Source organism: Gouania willdenowi, chromosome 16 (assembly GCF_900634775.1).
Source record: "Gouania willdenowi chromosome 16, fGouWil2.1, whole genome shotgun sequence".
NCBI lineage: Eukaryota > Metazoa > Chordata > Actinopteri > Blenniiformes > Gobiesocidae > Gouania > Gouania willdenowi.
Genome location: NC_041059.1, coordinates 33520998 through 33540825, shown reverse-complemented (window position 1 = coordinate 33540825; position 19828 = coordinate 33520998). Strand labels below are relative to the sequence as shown.

The window sequence follows — 19828 nt, the reverse complement described above, 5'->3', positions numbered from 1 at the left end:
TTATTTATTTATTTTATTTTATTTTTGTATCATTTTATTATTATTATTATTATTATTATTATTATTATTATTATTATTATTATTATTTAATGTCATATTTTTCAATTTGATGTGATTCTGTAACAAATATTTCAAACAATATTTTGCACACTTAAATAATGTTCTTGTTAGTAATAATGTGAATAGATATAACTTACTTTTGTTTAATATATATCTGTGTATATTTCAAAATATATTTGCCCTACAGTTAAATCATTTAGTTCTTCTGCGGGAGCTTCTCAGAGTTTGGAGTAGTATGAAGAAGGTTCTTAGGTCCATAGCCTTGAGTCTGTCCTTTTGGAGTTTGCACTGGCATTCTATCGTTTGGGGATGGGGTATTAGTAAGTGCTTTGGGGGGAGGGTGTGGATTTCAGGGTACACTTGTTCATGTTGGTGTTTTTTCTTCCCTTTTTTTTTTCCTTCTTCTCTCTACTCTCTCCCTCTTGGGGTTGGGGGTTTGGAATCAAGTTGTCCTTTCTGTGTTAATGTTTAATACACATGACTGACACTACAAGCTCAAATATCAGATTTATTAGCTGGAACATTAAAGGTTTGGGAAGTGCTGTTAAAAGATCCAAGGTCCTTATATTTCCTACTGTAAACTCAGATGCAGTTAATCAATTAAACTCGAAACTGACAGTTGCAGAACTTAATTTGGCTTTACAAAATATGCAAAATAATAAAGCACCGGGCCCGGACAGATTTCTCCTTTCAATATTACATTCAGTTTATATTGAATCCTTATCGTGTGGCAATCTTCCCCCTACACTGAAGCAAGCCTCTATTAGTGTCCTTCCAAAAAAAAGATAAAGATCCAGATTTATGTTCCTCATATAGACCTATTTCTTTAATGAATATAGATTCTAAAATACTGGCTAAGGCTCTCGCTCGCCGTTTGGAGAATGTGCTTCCAAGCATTATCTCTAAGGAACAGACAGGTTTCATAAAGGGGCACCAGCTGTTTTACAATGTTCACACTCTGCTAAATATAATGTATTCTAAAGGTACCACTAATAACCCAGAAGTAGTATTATCAATTGACGTAGAAAAGACATTTGATAGAGTTGAATGGCATTACTTGTTTGCAGTCCTGGCAAAATTTGGATTAGGCACTGAATTCATATCATGGATATGACTCCTTTATACATGACCATGTGCTAGTAGCGTCACCAATAATGTTAGATCTAGATGTTTCCCTCTGAATAGAGGGAAACTTGGGAGTTATATTTGACAAAGACCTGTCATTAGTGCAGCACTGTAAGCAGCTGACGAGGAACTGCTTCTTTCAACTAAGGAAAATCTCTAAACTCAGGAAAATGGTGTCACAGAATGATTTGGAGCTTATCATTCATGCTTTTGTGTCTTCACATTTAGATATTGTAATTAGAGCTGCAACTCACGATTATTTTTGTATTTTGACTAATCTATAATTTTTTTTTGATTAGTCGACTAATCACAATTTTTTTTTGTTTTGAAGCACGTATTTTTGAATCCTTATTTTAAGCCACCTGTTTAAATCCTCACACCTGTGAAAGTGACCCTGTTGTACTCTGACAGAATGTTTTACAGAAAGGAAATAAAACAATGACAAAATATTGCATTTATAATAGTTGTATTTTCAATATGAAAAATTGTGATTACAATAAAAAATGAATAGACTAAATAATACAAAGTGCATGTGGTCTTGAACAACTACTCATAAGGGAAACACAAAAACAAAAAAGTAACAAAAGATGTTGCTAACCTGCTTTACAGATTCTGGTGGTAAGTACTTTAAACCAACTAAAGAGTTGCTTTTACTTAAAGCTTAAAGGGCCCATGTTAAGCTAAATCAACTTTTCTGTGCTTTAAACATCATGAAGTGCTATTTGGGCTAAAGTGTTTTTTTCATTGATTCCCTCAATCGTTAGTTAGAGGGTCATTTGCTCTCACTCCAATTTGATGATGCGTTCCCACTTTGATGACGAATTTGGCGCGGCACTGAGATGGAGAAGCCGCGCCTCCAGGAAGCTCTCTACTGTGATTGACATGTAAACAGACACGCCCACAAAGGTGAGCATTTCAGCGTCCTTCGCGCAGTGCTGTGTATGTAATTTATACAGTCTATGTACAGTATGTACCGGCAAACACCCCGCCCCCACGCGCTGGCTGGTGTTTATGAAGCAGCATGAGCTCGGCTACAAAGTGGGTGGGCCGTCCTCTGGCCCTACGTCACCGTGCGGGGAGGAGGAAGTCAGTGTCCCGTCTATAGAGACGCCCAGTCATGAATATGCATAAGTAGGACGCAAATCAGTCTGTTTGTGTAGAGTTGCTCAAAAAGTGACTTTTCAGGAAGGCTAAAACTTTGGCCCTAATAAACCTCAAGTACTATGTTTTTGGGGTTCTTAGAACAAATGGAGATGAGTTAAAAACAGCATGAAGGTTGGCATTATTAAGTCCAAACAGTCAAACTAAGATTAACAAGCCAACTTGACTAAAGGAAACTTAAAAGGTTTTTTCTTTGAATTAAAGTGTAGAAACATAAGCATGTCAACATGCTTAGGCTCTTCTTAGAGGCGATGTTTCCAGCAGCAGAGAAAAGAAGCTCTGAGTCTGTAGAGGTAGCTGGAATGCATTGGTAATGATGCAAGGGTTAGATATTTAGCCTTAATCCCCCATCACCAAGCAAGGGGACACTCAGCCTTTGAAAGAGGCTGCTCTCCAAAATACATCAGGAGATAACTTTATTTAAATTCATTGTTACAGTTCCCATTGTAGTGTAGGATTTTGTCCTTAAGAATAGAGGTTTAATAAAAGTTTGAATGTCAATCAAAACGTTTAGAATATGTAAATTTTCAAGCATGGATGATGATAAATAGTAGGCTGCCCATTCGGCGCGGCACTGTCCGTCTGCTGGGCGTGGGCCTTGGCTCCTCTGCGGTAAGGGGGGCGGGATGCTGGCGGGGTGCGCTGGGTGCTCGGCTGCTTGGGCTTCCTCGGATGTGTGTGTGGGGTGCGGTGGCTGCCTCTCGGCCTGGGATCTCGGTAGTGTCTGGGGGGCTGCCCGGGCGTGGGGGGGTGGCCAGGGGCCTCTTGGCCCCCGCTCTTTCTGCTGGCCTGGCTGCATCTGCGTGCCCGGGGAAGTTCCTGGGGTGATTACACAACATAATAAATACAATATGTTCTACAACTCCACATCTCACCCTCACTGTAAAATAATCTATTCTTCCCCACCCGTTCTATTTCCTACCTTGAGTCTCTCCTCCCTGCTCCCTTTCCCCTCCCCCTACCCCTCCACCTAGGTGTAGCGCTGCTCTCCCTTTTTATATCCTCCTTATAATAAAAGATTTCTTACTCTTCCTTAGGGAGGGCTGGTGATGGTCACAATTAAGCAATAAAATAAATCTATTTATTTTATTGCAATAACAAAACATGCATTGCTGTCTCATAATTATTGCACTTTTTGTAGTGTTGACATTTGACAGCATGTGCAGACAAAAAAAAAAAAAAAAGGTAGGCATTTTCACAATTATTTCACAAGTTATTTTGACTCATTGATATCCACATGATGTAAATTTGTACACCGATTTGTTGTATGTACACCTTCTGAGATTGTGTCAAATTTTGGATTTGTGGAGATGTCCTATATGGGTTGACTAATGCTCTCAGGAGGAGAAAAAGAGAAAGGTAAAGTTAAAGTAATAAATCCAACTTTAACAAAAATGTAATTATGGACTATGTATCTAGGGTTTTGATAAAGAGGTTTCGTTTGGTTTTAAGCCACCAGTCACCAGTGTTGAGTGTGTGTTTTACCCTGCTGTGCGCCAGCCTTGGACTTCAATGATTCTACGGCACGTGGTTGGCGATAAAGGGAGAAGCATGTCTAGCTACACCAGGAGGAGTAGTTTTTTCCGTCCGAGTTGGCTCGACTCGTATGAGATACTGTCTGGGGCTTGTTCGCAGGTTCAGGGCTTTTCACGTGCTGCAACATCTGGGAGGAGGCTTTTCGTTCCAAAAATGAACCTTTTAATCAAGCACTAGCGTTCGGGTCAAGGTTACTTTTATAGCTATAAAAATGGCTCCAAAATGAAAGACAAGTTGTTGATTTTTCAAAAACAGAGATAAAATAAAAGTTAGTTATTGCAGAAGTGGCCTGAGGCTACTTTGTGACTGGGGAGGAACACTATATAATTTCGCAAAAATCTGCATAACTACAAAAACTGAAAACTTCTGACTTCTCTCATCTGAAGATGAGAGGCAAGAGAAGGGACAAGAAGCGCAGGAACAAGAGAGCAGAAAAACAAGAGAGAGTGAGGATTAGGGAGCGAGGTGATTTGATGTGTAGTTCTGATTGGTTAGCAGAAGGGAGCGGGAGTCTTAACTATAATGTAAAAAGACAAAATGGTGGGGATATGTCCATATGTGCTTTCAAGCAAAGAGTTGTAAAAACAAGAGGAGTGTGTGAGTTCAAACACAAATCAGTTAACTCCGAGCACATGTATTTAAGACAAAATGGGTTTCTGAGACTCTTAAATAAAACTTATGTAAACATTATGAAAAAATTATTATTTGAGTCACATTGTTGTAATTCACCCTTCAAAGTAATTATCCCATTTTCTTTTTTTCAGGGAAAATGTGCAAAAACACTAATAATAAACAACAAATATGTTTTGAAGCAGTTTTGACTCAATTTGTCCTCTGAATGATCAATATTTTCTGATGAACATATAAAGCAACTTGATTTTTCATCTCTACGTTTAATTTTGATATTAACTGGGTAGAATATTGCAATATCGTATCATGACCCAAGTATCGCGATATGTATTGTATTACAACATCCTTGCCAATACTCACCCCTAATTCATACGATGGATATACACCAAATGCAGAGAACATGGACTTGAAAATGGTTCTATTAGAGTTTTTCAGCATTACCTCGTTTCTACAGATGTAGACAATAGCCTTAGTTACTGACCCTCAAAGTAACACAAGCAGTGATGTTACATACAGCAGTAAAATAACATTGTGCAGTGTATATCGAATGTGATCATGTTCCTCTGTCACACATTGATCAGTTGTAGTTTTATGTCCAGGGGGATAAAAATACTTCCTGAGTGTTTGTGGAGCAGCTCAGAGACTAAACAGCTGTTCTGTGTGATCATGGTCCAGTGCAGTGGGGGCTTTGTCTTCTCCAGGATGGATGGAGTCTTCTCCAGGGTCTGTCATTCTGTCACCAGAGAGTCCAACTCTGTGTCCACCACAGATCTGCCCTCCTTACCAGTCAGTACAAACATGAACCCCCCCACCCACCCACCAACCACAGCATGGAAGGTCCAGTTGACAGAATCTCATATGTCACTCACATGTACAACCCAAAGCAATGGTTGACCTACATAAAGATTTTACATTAAAAAAAGAAAGAAGAAAAACACTAATTTCCTTAATACTCGTCTTATTTTCTCTACTTGTAGCACGTCATTCATATGCATACTGTATATCTGTGTAGTGTCAAATGTGAGTGATCAATCAATTTAATAATGTTGGCCCCAAATGAACTGAAGCAGATGAGAAAGTGTTTTATTTATATTAGCAACAGGCTGAGAGAAAACTTTGGTAGATGTGTAACACAGCAGTGATGGTTACAGCATTCATCCTCTGCTTCAGTGGATCAATCACATCTGAAATGAAAAAAGAATAAAGCCACACATTTATTTCCTCCTAAGCATGTGTACAAGATTTGTAACTTTGAGAGTGAAGCCCAGAGACAAGCTGTATGATTGTACTAGAGCCTAGGTTCCCAAAGTGGAGTACGGGTAGTATGGGTACCCCCAGGGGTACATAAATTGTCATGGGTGTACAACTGTACATGAATAAAAAATAAAAATTGGAAAATATAATATAAATCAATCAGCAGTCAGGAGCCTCCCTGCATTGCTACAAATTACACATTAACCGATGTAAGACTACCCATGGTTACAGATTATTATTTTTTAAATTATGATTATTATATATTATTCCTCAACAGTATAGGTAAAATTCAGAGACAAATTTCACTGTAGGGCTACATTATATACGACATTACATCAGTGGTTCCCAATTTTTTGGGGTCCTGACCCCATTTTAATATCACATATTTTTGGTGAGACTTATTTCTTTCTTTCTAGAATTAGCTTTTGACAATGTTTGTTGTTGCCAGGATTAGTGACAAAGTAACAAGATGCACTAGCTCAGATATTTTTATTCTGTACTATATATGAAATAGATTTATATTTCAGAAAGTGAAAGCATAGAATACAGTACAGTACAATAAGTTTGAAAAGAAAAAAACAAATTAAAACATTTTAAAAACATTTTTTTTCAGTATATTTTTTTTCCATTATAAATTATTAGACATTTCAGGGGACCCCATTTGAATTCCAGGCGACCACACATGGGGTCATGACCCCAAGGTTGAAAAACACTGCATTTCATTATAAGTGTGCAGAAGTAAGGGGTACATGGCCTTAAGTTAAATGTTTGAAGGGGTACGAGACTGTGAAAAGTTTGGGAACTACTGTACTAGATCAATGGTTTCCAGGAATTTAGTGAGCAAAGATGACTGATAATATGTCTGCAAAGACTATTTAAATTATAAATGAATAATTACGTCTCTGGGCACAAAACTTCCTCACACTGTGTGTTATAAACACTAGTTATCATCATGTAGCTGTTCACCATCATTAGCATCATTAGCTCACATACACACTGTGTAGCTCTGTACGTACTAGCACAGATTCTAGCATGTTAAGTAGTAAGCTGACCAACGTGTATATATATATATATATAAAATTATTATTATTGTTACCTGTTGTGTTGTAGTGGTTGTTAATAAATTCAACCAGAACTCCAAGCTCCGAGTATGCTTAAGGACGACTGTGTCCTCTTGAACTAAAATAAAAGTAAAGTAACTAAAACAAGCAAATCCTTAATATATTAAATATATTATATTTATATTTTAACTCGCTTTCAAAGTAAAACATCCAGCACTGTGAATGACGCCATTGTGATGAACTTTGACCCGGAACCAGTCTCTGTAACTCGTAGTGCGAGATTATGAAGTCGCACTTCGAGATAATTTTTTATTTATTTTTTCATCCACGTCATCTCCAGGGCTCCGTACGAATCAGCTGATTGGTCACTGTTTAAAAAGCCAGGAAAAACCAGAATAAGAAAGGAGATAGGAGGGACTATGGTAGTGTCAGAAAAACACGCAGCAGATCCTTTCAGATCCTTTTAACGCATGCGCGAAATGGGTCTACATCCGGTCGGTCTATTTTACGGCAGTTTGTGTACTATTTAAAAGGTTGAAACCCTGCAATTTGAAAAAATAATTAGAAATGTATGTTTTGAGTGAATTCCGATGTATTTAGTTTTTTTTTTTTATTTTATTTTGTGTTTGGTTTTTGAGTGCCAATGTTGCGTATTGTTTTTTGTTTTTTTAATCAACAATTAAAAACACCACAAAACAGTCACATATTTACATGTGTACTGTTTAAATATTTAGCAAACATCGTATGGTCGTTTGACATTCAAATATCACGTCCCAGCAGCTGAAGGAAGTTACGTAGTCTACGCGCATGCGTTGAAGGATTATTGAAAGGATTCGTTCCGAGGTAGTGACAGACACGTCACAGCCATCATCCGGAGGAAAGATGGCGGGCGCCTACGAAACGTTCGTCCTGTAAGTAGAGCGATCAGGAGAAGGTTTTCTCCAGCACACAGAGACTGTTCCTTTGCTCTCACTCTTTCTTACACACACACACACACACACACACACACACACACACACACACACACACACACACACACACACACACACACACACACACACACACACACACACACACACACACACACACACACACACACACTCACTCACTGTGGGAAGGCAGCAGCATTGAGTTTAAAATGTACATTTTAGCACAACTTACATTACCTCCAGATATTTAGATTAACATGATGAACTTGATTGATTTACAGTCCTTATTGGAGTCATTTTTGGATTTTGCTTAATAACATTGACACATCCCAGATTATCAAAGCAGAGATCTGCATTTTTTATCACAGCTGGGTCACAAACATATGATCATCTGTTCGGAGGGCCACATTATAAATATATTAACATTCATGTAGGTGTTTGAAATCAAAGCAGTCTGATCATTTTTGTTGTTTTGCGTAATTGTTGACAATTTTTTTTTTTTTTTTTTTTCATTGTCATTTTAAGCGTTTTTTTTTTTTCTCATTTTGTGATTGTGATTGTGTTTTGTTGTTTTGGGTGATATTGGTGTAACTTTTTTTTTTCTTTGTAGTCATCTTGTACATTTCATGTCATTTTGAGTGTTTTTCGAGTCATTTTGTGTTTTCACTTGCTTTTAGTGAATATTGCAGAAATCTATTATTGTCTACATTAAAAAATGTGGGACTTAAAGTGAGGACTGAGGGTTTAGCCATTCCTGCATCACTTTGCACTTTATCCTTTTCTTTTTCGGTTCATCATTTTTCCTTTTTTAGATGACTTTATTGCTATTAAATTTTGTGAAGTCATTCCAAACATGTTAAATAGGGTTAATGGTGTCATCTACTGTTATTTATTGTATATTTTATATGCTTCACATAATTTACAAAAACAGTGTGCCTACACTGAAATCACGTAAGGTTTTGGCGTGGTTATCAATAGCCACACAGCTAGCCCTCAGCTATTGAAATGTGTGATATGGTCCTAAAAGATTATTTGTGAAACCTTTATTTAGAGCCAACTGGTGAATCACATTCAGTTTTTTAACAAAATCCTGCTCATTAGTGTGATTGGAGATTTTTTTAAACCCAGCCCTAATAAATTGTATTGCACTGAGATCTAAGAACCGATACTAACCCTCTGTTTGAGGCTATGAGATCATTGGTTACTGTTACTAAGGCAGTCTCTGTGCTATGATGGACTAGCCTGGAACAATTTCAGACTCAGCCCCTGATCTAGCTGTAACACACATTGATTTCCAGGCTATTTATGGACAGTTTTCTGGTGAAACATAATTATAATGTGTCATATTGTCCCAAAACATGCACTTGAAGGATTTCTGTGTAATGTTGGGCCTGGTTTTAAATAAAGAGAGAGAGAAAAACATTTCAGATTGATTGATTTGAGTAAATCGTAGACACTATATACTGTATATGTGTGAGTGTAGGTGTATCACCTCATTTAGAGGCTAAATGCATCACTTCCCGTTTAAGTTTCTTAAAAAAAAATAATTTCACGTTAGGGTTGGGCAATATAGACAAAATTCATATCTCCATATTTTTTCTCAAAATAGTGATATACATTATTTTTCAACTCAAAGTATTATAGGAAGAAAAATCTGGGTTAAAATTTGCATGTGAAAAATGCCTCATAGACACATTCATTAACAAACAGCTGTACAAAATGAGCCACTTTTGGCTTGTTCTCTAATGGACAGCACATGCGATTGAGGTCTGTAGTGTGGCTTGTTTAGGGGAAGTTCTGCGTTAGGACCGACGCACTCAGAAATCCATCTAACTGTGCTTATCATGCCGTTCTGAGAAGATTATTTTAACAAAATAAGCTATAAAATAAAAAATGATCGTCATAGGCGAATTGTTGTGGTGGTTTTGATGAATGGGACGAAGTTGCTGGTCAATCAATCAATCAATCTTTATTTGTATAGCGCCAAATCATAACCAATGGTATCTCAAGGCACTTTACAGTAGAGCAGTCTTAAGGACGGACTCTTCATTTTATGGATACACACATATGCATATATACGTATATACACATACATATGTATCCCACACCCAACATGAATTCATCATGGCGGCAAGGAAAACCTTCTGTTAAGCAGCAGGAACCTTGTGTGGATCCCATTCCTATGATGAACAGCCATCCACGTTATGCTGTGTTGGGTGTGTGCAGAGAAAAGGGTGGAGACAGAGCCGCTGTGTCTCTGTAACTCCACACTGAGGATCCCACGGACCTGCAAGACAAAAGCCAGAAGGAGTACAGGAGCAAACACACAAGGGAAGAAGCAGACATAGAGGGAGTGTTTGAAAGAGGAATGGGACCCTCTCCGGTCCCTCTCTAACCTAAATGACCTCTCTCTTAACGCCCTCTCCAACCTCTCTCCAACCGAGCATGCCAGACCCCCCCCCCCCCGGCAGTCTATGCCTATTGCATCTTAATTATGAGCTATGAGCTGGTTCCTAACTAAAAGCTTTATCAAAGAGGAATGTTTTGAGCCTAACCTTAAAGGTAGAGAGGGTGTCTGCCCCCCGAACCGTGGTTGGTAGATGGTTCCAGAGAAGTGGGGCCTGATAACTGAAAGCTCTTCCTCCTATACTACTTTTAGAGATGAATGGAACAACGAGTAGTCCAGCATTTTGAGAGCGTAGTGTTCTGGGGGGATTGTATGGCACTACAAGCTCCTTGAGATAGACTGGTGCCTGTCCATTTAGGGCTTTATAAGTGAGAAGAAGAATCTTGAATTCTATTCTATATTTTATGGGAAGCCAATGCAGAGAGGCTAATACAGGAGTAATGTGATCTCTTCTCCTAGTTTTAGTCAGTACACGTGCTGCAGCATTTTGAACCAGCTGAAGTGTCTTAAGCGACTTGCTCGGGCAGCCTGCTAAAAGAGAATTACAATAATCCAGTCTAGAGGTAACAAAAGCATGGACTAGTTTTTCGGCGTCGCCCTGAGACAGGATAGATCTGAGTTTAGCAATGTTACGGAGATGAAAGAAGGCAGTTCTTGAAGTTTGTCTTATGTGAGAGTTGAAGGATAAGTCCTGATCAAATAGAACCCCAAGGTTTCTAACAGTTGTGCTTTGTGCCAGAGTAATGCCATCTAGGGCAGTTAGGCTAGCATAGGTTTCTCTAAGGTGTCGCGGGCCCAGTACAATGACCTCAGTCTTGTCTGAGTTGAGAAGAAGAAAATTTTGGTCCATCCAGGCCCTAATGTCCTTTAGACAGGCCTCAAGTTTAGATAGCTGATTTGTCTCACCTGGCTTCATTGATACATACAGTTGGGTATCATCAGCATAGCAGTGGAAGTTAACAGAGTATTTTCTCATAACATTACCAAGGGGGATCATATAGATACAGAAGAGGATTGGACCTAGCACAGAGCCCTGAGGAACCCCGTAGCTTACTTTAGTGTACACAGAAGACTTATTATTCACGTGTACAAACTGGTACCTATCAGATAGGTAGGACTTAAACCAGTTTAGGGCAGTCCCTGTGATTCCAAGTGATTTATCTAATCTCTCTAGTAGAATATAGTGATCTATAGTGTCAAAAGCTGCACTAAGATCTAATAAAACCAGCACTGAGAGTCGTCCTTCATCTGAAGCCCAGAGTAGATCATTAGTTACTTTAACTAAAGCAGTCTCTGTGCTGTGTTGAACTCTAAAGCCTGACTGGAAGTCCTCGAACAGGCTGTTGTTTTGAAGAAATTCACAGAGCTGAGCTGCCACAACTTTCTCAAGAATCTTTGAAATAAAAGGAAGATTAGATATAGGCCTGTAGTTTGCTAAAGTGCTGGAATCAAGAGTAGGTTTTTTGAGAAGGGGTTTGATTACAGCTACTTTAAAGGACTGTGGCACGTAGCCTATTGATAGGGATATATTTATTGTCTCCAACAAAGATGGGCAGACTAGGGGAATAACTTCTTTAAACAGCTTAGTTGGGATCGGATCTGAAAGGCAGGTCGATGGTTTGGAGGATGAAATAATAGAGTTAAGTTCCTGAAGTCCTATATGTGTGAAACAGTTTAGGTTAGGCCTATTTACATTTAATGGTACAGCAGGCCCAGGTGAAGGCAGGGAGTGGCTAATTTTATCTCTAATCTTGTGAATTTTATCGTTAAAAAATGTCATAAAGTCCTCACAGCTGAGGGCTAGAGGAATCATGGGCTCAATAGAGCTCTGACTTTGTGTTAGCCTGGCTACAGTGCTGAAAAGGTACCTCGGATTATTTTTATTTTCTTCAATTAGTGAGGAGTAGTATGTAGATCGACTATGTCCTAAGGCTGTCATGTATTTACTATGGCTTTCTTGCCAAAGTATTCGTGACTCCTCTGTTTTATTGGAGCGCCACATTCTCTCTAATTTACGGGTTGTTTGTTTGAGTGTGTGAGTTTCAGAGCTAAACCACGGAGCTTTCCTCTGACGTTTAATAGTCAGAGGAAATGGTCAGATTATGTCAAAAGGTTTTTGGGATGGATAGATTGGCCTGGGATCTCAGAGGTTAACCAGCTTTCAGCGTCTGTGCATTAGTTAAGTTGCTGCTGTTCAAGTGTTCTCAGTGTTATGTATGTTTCTGATAGCCGTAGTCAAAACTAGGGTGTCCCGATCTGATATTGATATCGGATATCGGTCCGATGTCAGTCAGAAAATGAATATCGGATTTTATCTGACTGCATCAAAAATCTCTTTTATTTATAATATTAAATGTATTCAATTGTAGAATACTGTAGATATTAATTTGAAGGTTAACATTTGTGTAAACAATTGGTTAATAATAAATGGGTCAGTTTTTCTCATACCTACTGTTGCTGACTATTGTTCTGAGTAACATCACTTGATCAAGCCTTTTCTAACATTCCACACTACAAAATAAGTAATAAAAGTATAAATGATTCGTGCTGATAACGTATCAGATCAATATCTTTATCGGCCAATACGAATCAAGGCCGCAATATTGATATCATATCAAAACCTGAAAAAGTTGTATCGGGACATCCCTCGTCAAAACCTACGTAGCAGAGCCTCCTCAGGCAGAGGCCTTGGTGTGTGCTATCAGTGTACGTGGTATCTGGCCTGCTTAGGTCAGTCTGACCAGGAGAAAGTTCTGTAATTACATATCAGTAATTTTCTGTCTCGCCAAAACAGAAATCTCATTATATCTTGAATCTTGATATATTGCCCAGGCCTACTTCACGTACTTTCTAAAATAGGATTGTTAGCTATGAAGTTAACTAATAAATATCTTGGTCAACTTTTATGGGATGAACAATCAAACTTTACATAATTTACTTTTTTCAAATGACTCAATTATGACATAACCACTCTGCCCTCTTTTGTCAATTGTGTTTGTTTCATACTTTACCAGCCTGGCTACAGTAATGCATGTAGTTGACGGCTGTAGGTTTCAATCTGCCAATGTCCCAACAGACGAACCACCCCAGAAAAGTTTTACATTGAGGCGTACGACGATGGAGCCGAGGACATCCTGGCCATTGACAGAGTATCCACCGAGATGACCCTAACAGGTAGAACTGTAGGATAAAGCAAGTTTTACTGATAAATAAATGCAATAAATGACTGGAAAATAACTACTGTGGGATCTGTACAGATGAATAATGGATGAAATAGATCACATTCTAATGATAGACCAATACATCCATTAGATCAGATCAACATTATTTAGTCCACCATGCATCAAACTTAGACTACAATGAATCTACTGTGCATGTTTTAGATTGAAGAGGGAAAGGTGAAAACCCATGCAAGCAAGAGAACATGCAAACTCCCCACTGAAAGGTTCAGGCTCACACCTGGAGGTTAAACCTAGTATATTTTAGTTGTGATCCAAACATGCTAATCACTACACCATCAGGTCACAATAGGATATATTGTTTGGACAAAAACTCAAAAGTGGTAGAACTACAGTAGAGCTCTGTTTGTTACTGAGCATGTACGAGTCAGTGGGCTTGATTTCCTCTTTCATTGATAATCACTTCTCACTATAATGTTACTATACCCCCACTTTTATTAAAGTGTGCAAACTGTTTTAACAAGTAGTAATGGCATTCGTGTATTTAGTTCATATTGTCAGTTTCTTAAAAGTTTTATATTTAAAACTTTTACACCTATCAAAAACAGTTGAGGAGTTGTTGAAGGGATCCTAAACTAATATGACGAAGAGCTCATCATAAAGACTGTTTACGATAGTTGAAACTAATGAGGAACAGAAGTTAAGCTTTTCTCCATTTTTTTTTAGGCAACCAGGAGTTGATTGTTGTTAATAAAGTGAGGCACCTGGGTCATTTATGTGATGATGATGTAAAAATAGCTCATTTTTTAGAGCAGACTGCACACCACGCCCATTTGTGGAGCAGTTACAGTAAAGCTAAAATTAAAAAAATGCTGGTGGCTTATAATGATGCCTTTAGAATCCTGCTCCAGGTATCTCGATTTAGTCAATTGTTTGCCAGTAATAATACATGAACTTTTTATGCTGTGCTCAGAAATTTTATGTTTAAAATTATGCTGAGGTTATCTTCTAACCTCACTTCTAAAAATGATTTTTATGATCAACTCACAGATCTCCTTAATACATGCAATCATAAGAAAGAAATCATATTATTAGGTGATTTCAACATAAACTGGGATGACAAAAAGGACAGGAAAAATCTGAAATTAATAACTGATCAGTTTAATCTTACTCAATTAATTGAGAACTCCACCAGAATCACTAATCACTCAACATCTAGAATAGATTTGCTTTTCATAAATAAACCGGAAAGGATTACTAAGACGTATAATTTATTAATTGGTCTTTCAGACCATCATACTATTCTATGCACAAGAAAATTAACTCAACAATGCTTTGATCACTGCTTTCCCAACCACTCAAGGAAACCTAAAAATACCAGCATACCCACAGTTACCCCTATTTTTAAAGCAGGTGATAAAAGTAATATGAATAACTATAGACTAATTAGAATACTGCCAGTGTCTTCAAAGGTCCTCAAGTAATGGGTTGCTAAACAGTTAACTGAACATTTAATGTATGGACAAACTCCTTTGCATCCCATGCAGTTTTGCTTTCGTGCACATCACTCAACTGAATCTGCTATAGCAATGTTTGGATAAAATTATGTAGGAGCAGTTTTTTTAGATTTGAGAAAAGCATTTGATGTAGTGAATCATAGCATACTCCTGTCAAAGTTGCAATCTTTTAATTTCTCTGAACAAGCCTTAAAATGGATGGCATCATATTTGTCAAACAGAAAACAAGCCACCATGGTCAATGGAGTGAGATCATCTTGTTTGGATTGTCCACTAGGGGTCCCCCATGGATCCATGCTGGGGCCCATCTTATTTTCACTTTTCATTAATGATCTGCCAGATGTTTGCAAGGGTGTGGACATGCAAATATACGCCGACGATGCAGTGATCTACTCAAGTGCAAAAACATCTGAGGAAGCAGCTCAAACTCGAACATCAACCCTAACTCACATTCAGAATTGGCTCATCAGTTCCTGTCTCCAGTTAAATACACAGAAAACTCTGTATGTTTTTTTTCTAAAAAGGCCTCCAATATTACCCGCTCCAATGTGTATTTTGGAGATCAAGAAGTCATTAGTGCCATTAGTGAAGGAATTTAAATATTTAGGAGTGTTGCTACTCTACACTCTCCTTTAAGAGTCCTGTGAAAATAACAAGAATAATTAAATACAATTTGTCTAACTTTAGCCAAATAAGAAGGTCAATGAAGCTGCTATGACGTTTTTGCACTGTAAGATCCTTTTTCATGTAAGCTATTGTATAACCAGCTGGTCTCTAACAGGTGTAACAATTCTAAAACCAATTGAGAGGCTTTATAAAAAAGCATTGAAAATTCCAGACATAAAAAACATTTACATACCACCATTGCAGTATTCTTTCAAAGTATAACCTACTGAGCTTTGAAAACTTAATAAAATGTAAGTCTTATTTATAAGAGCTTACATGGGTTGGCTCCACCGCCTCTTATAACTACATTAAATACAGAACAACTGCCTCGAGGACCTCTAGGGCCATAAGCAGGGGTGACTGTCAGGTACCCGTGAGAAAAACTACCTTTGGTCAAAACGTCCTGTCCTACAAAGGCAGCGTTCAGTGGAACAGTTTATTAACCACAGTGAGGGAAACCCCCAGCTTTAACACTTTAAAAGTCATTTAAAAGAGTGGCTCAGATCAACCCAGACTTGTGACTACAAGTGATTTAAATATTTTTATAATGCACCTTAGGGCTGTGTGGAATGCACTGTTTCACTTTAAATAAAAATCTTAGAAAAAGAAGCACATTAGGGCTGTGTGCAATGCACTATAGCACTTTAAATAAACAAAATTAGAGAAAGAAGCACCTTAGGGCTGTGCACAATACACTGTAGCACTTTAAATTAAAAAGATTTAGAGACAAAGCACATTAGGGCTATGTGCAATGCACTATAGCGCTTTAAAAAAAAAAAAAAATATATATATATATACTTTTACACTCCCTCCTTGACTTCAGTCATGCAGCCAATAGTAACGCCCAAAACAGCTCATGGAGCACTCTGTTTGTAGAAAGATCTGTCATTGGCTCATTAGCGTTACACTCCTGGATTTCTAAAGTCTAAATATAAAGCCAAGGAAAGGAAAAAAGTTTTGCTGTCCACTCAGAACACTTTAGATTACAAAATGCTCAAAAATGATTATGGAGTTATAACCAAATGAATTTTGACCAAATTTTGAAAAAAATACTTACATACTGAAGCTTTAGGTGACACAAGATGTTCCTCCTGTTATTCAAAACATTGGTTGGAATGTTTTTATGTGTTTTAACCACCGTATTTTCCAGGCTATTGAATTTCCAAGAAAAAAATCTCAGAAAGGCTGCACCGTTACATAGGCAGCACCTTATTGGCTGATGAGAGTGCCTTTCAAAAGACTTGGCCAATCAGAACAGGCAGGTAGGCGGGCTGCTGTACTCTTGTTAACGGAGGTTTCCATATAATCTGATCAGTTTCAACGGATAAGTTTCCATCCCCACATAAAATCACATCCTCACTGCCCCGTGTTTACATATTAGTCCATTTCCAGCTTGTAGTGATCACATTGATCGGACTTTGAGTCCGGACACGATTGCTTCTGAACAAACGTAACGTGGTTATTTGGTAACTTTATGCTGTTTATTGTTTATTTCAATCATAAACCTACTGATTTTTACTTTATACGGAGTGTTTCAGCTCTCTCTCCTCCCCCCTTCCCCTGGGTGGATGTCAGTTACATCAGCTGTCAGGCTGAGAGTCCAGTGTGCGATTGCTCCTCATTAACCTAATGCAGTGATTTGACAACTTTAGGTATTTTATTTTTATTTAACAATCAGCAATCTTATTTTATATATAAATAAAAACAAATATTCAACTGATGTAGGACTTGTGCTGTCACTCGCTCACATGTGAGTTATTAAACCTGTGAGTGCTTTCACTTTCCTCACATTATCCGAAGCTCATTTCTGAACGTTCAGTTCACCGTGATGTTCAGTGGCTGTTACAGTTCAGTCATTTCGCTGTAGGGTGACGGTCAGTAATATTCTGCCTCCCGACTCCTGCTTTCACTGGACACGCGTGCGACTGACTGAAAAATCCACACATAGAGCGCACCGTCACATTGGCCGCACCTTCAACTTTAAAGAAAAAAAATAGTGTACTGTACTCCGCAAAATACGGTATTTGGGCTTTATGAATATATTGTATTTATTGTTGTTTGTACCTCTTTTGTATGGACTGAATTGGTCAGAAATAAAGTTGAAATGAAAATCAATAAAATGTAAACTTTGAGAGGGGATTTAGAAGCTGCTGATCAATAAAAAGATCTTCAAATTCTCAAAATGTTCTTATTGAGGAGATCCTTAACATGAAATAAAAGGCAGAGTTCAGACCACAGTTGCATTAATTGCATGCACAGTGCAACCCTGGGCCATCCAGAAATGAAAAACAAATGCTTTGAGGTAGTTTATGCTGTTCTTCATTTTACTGCTGCTTTAAAAATCCCTAGAACCACTTGTGTGCTTAGAATGCTGTGAACAGGAAACAGTTTGCCTCAAAGCACTAATGTCCTGCACTAAAACTGTGAACGTGCTTTAGAGTCCACTGTTATTAGGGGGTTACTTAACCGAGTCGGATGGTGACTAACCAGTGCTGTTTCCCTGGGGTCCTTAGTAAAGAGTGATGTCCCAACTTCAGGCGACGGCAGGCAAATACATGGACTCATGGGGACCATCCGCTTGGTGGCAGGTGAGCCATGTCCGTGTGTGTTCCACTCAAACTCTTCATTCCCATGGACCAAAGTGTGTGTGTATTTGTTTCAGGCATGTATTTAATTGTCATCACAAAGAAGAAGAAAGTGGGAGATTTACTTGGTCACACTGTGTGGAAGGCAGTGGACTTTGACATCATCTCCTATAAAAAAACCATCCTCCACCTGACGGAAAACCAGGTCCAGTCCTTTCCTTTGGGAACATTTTGCATTTCATAATATGCTCTTTGTTTACAGAGATAAATATTGAGGCCTCTCGTCTTGAAACTGTTAATATGTATAATATATGTATATTAGTAATGCACCAAAATTTCAGCCACTGAAAATTTTCGGCCAAATACCGAAAATGCACTTTTGGGCCTTTTTTCACGGAAAACTTTCAAACACTTTTCTCACCGAAACAAGCCGGCCGACACAGGATGTTGTAAATACGCGAGCAAACACCACGGTCAGCATGCACGCTTGTCTGGAAACAGCCCAACTTGTCCGCAGGCTCATGGAGTGGCTGTATTTCAATACATCTGTGCACTAAAACGTCTACTGAGCAAAGTTTGAGAAGGCACACGTGTGATTTATGTTTCTGTGTCACTTCAACGCTGTAGTTACATGTAGCAGTTCGTGAACACGGACCGCACAGCCTGACGCATGGCTGCATATCAGCAGCATTAATCTGATCCTGCACTTCATGACGACTGTACTCGGTCCGTGCTTTAAAGATCATTACTTGGATGGGATTAAACCAAGAAACTATGTACGCTGCAATGAATGCAGAGAACATGCTTGGAGAGCCTAGCTCACAGTCACTGTGATGAAGCAGAAAAGCTGATCTTCATCAAAAATTTCAATACACTTTGTGTTATAAAGAGAGAACAGATTCCATTTGACTCTCTTTCAGCAGCCCAGTCAGTTATTTGATATTGTGCATTGTTGGAATGTCAGTGCAAAATAAATATTTTTATATTTTTAATTGATTTATTTTTTGAAGCATTATTATTAATTATACAGTTGAAATGTTTTAATTTTAGTGAGGGACTAATAATTTGCATAATAATTTTGTTTGGTGTTTCGGTTTTCGGAATTTCGGTTTTGGCCAAAAATTTTCATTTTGGTGCAACTCAAATAAATATTAATTATTTCCAAGCATCGTTCACTCAGCAGTCATATCGTAAAATATCAGATGCTTGTCAGATTTAGGAGCTCATATGAGAGTAACATGAAAAGATCAGATTTGTAATATTCAAAGTGTCTACAGATTGGATATAGGCTAAACGTTCAGATTTTGGCCACATTTGAATGAAGCCCAAATTGATCATTTATCATTGCTTGGTATGTGTTTCTCTTCTTTGTAAACTTTTATTAGTTTAATTTGGGCTCTATTGACATGTCATGTTGGCTCTATTGACATGTCATGACATATTTTTCTTAATGCAGATGTTGGACAACAAGACACTCTTGTCTATGATCAAGAGAGTGCTTCATACAGATGGTTTTTACTTTGCAACTGACTACGACCTGACGCACACCCTGCAGCGCCTGGCCAACACCTGCCCTGAGTTTCAGGAGATGAGTCTTCTGGAGAGGGTAAGCCGTCTCATTCTGTTCGATGTCTTCATCATTAGTGGGCAGGAGGAGTTGCTGTGAAACTGTGATGCTGTTTGCTTTTATCGTTTAGCTCACGGAACGACTCCTAATT

At 38.2% G+C, this 19828-nt stretch overlaps 1 protein-coding gene across 1 annotated transcript in view; it reads left to right on the top strand.

Moving 5' to 3' along the window:
• The first annotated feature begins 7616 nt into the window (after positions 1-7616).
• The window catches only part of sacm1lb (SAC1 like phosphatidylinositide phosphatase b), a 33133-nt gene continuing 20921 nt past the window's right edge, over positions 7617-19828 (top strand). The window contains exons 1-5 of the mRNA XM_028471599.1: positions 7617-7738; positions 13240-13337; positions 18039-18113; positions 18188-18315; positions 19567-19716. Coding sequence (XP_028327400.1) covers positions 7710-7738; positions 13240-13337; positions 18039-18113; positions 18188-18315; positions 19567-19716 — 480 coding nt within the window. The 5' untranslated portion in view covers positions 7617-7709. The remainder of the gene's footprint in view (positions 7739-13239; positions 13338-18038; positions 18114-18187; positions 18316-19566; positions 19717-19828) is intronic.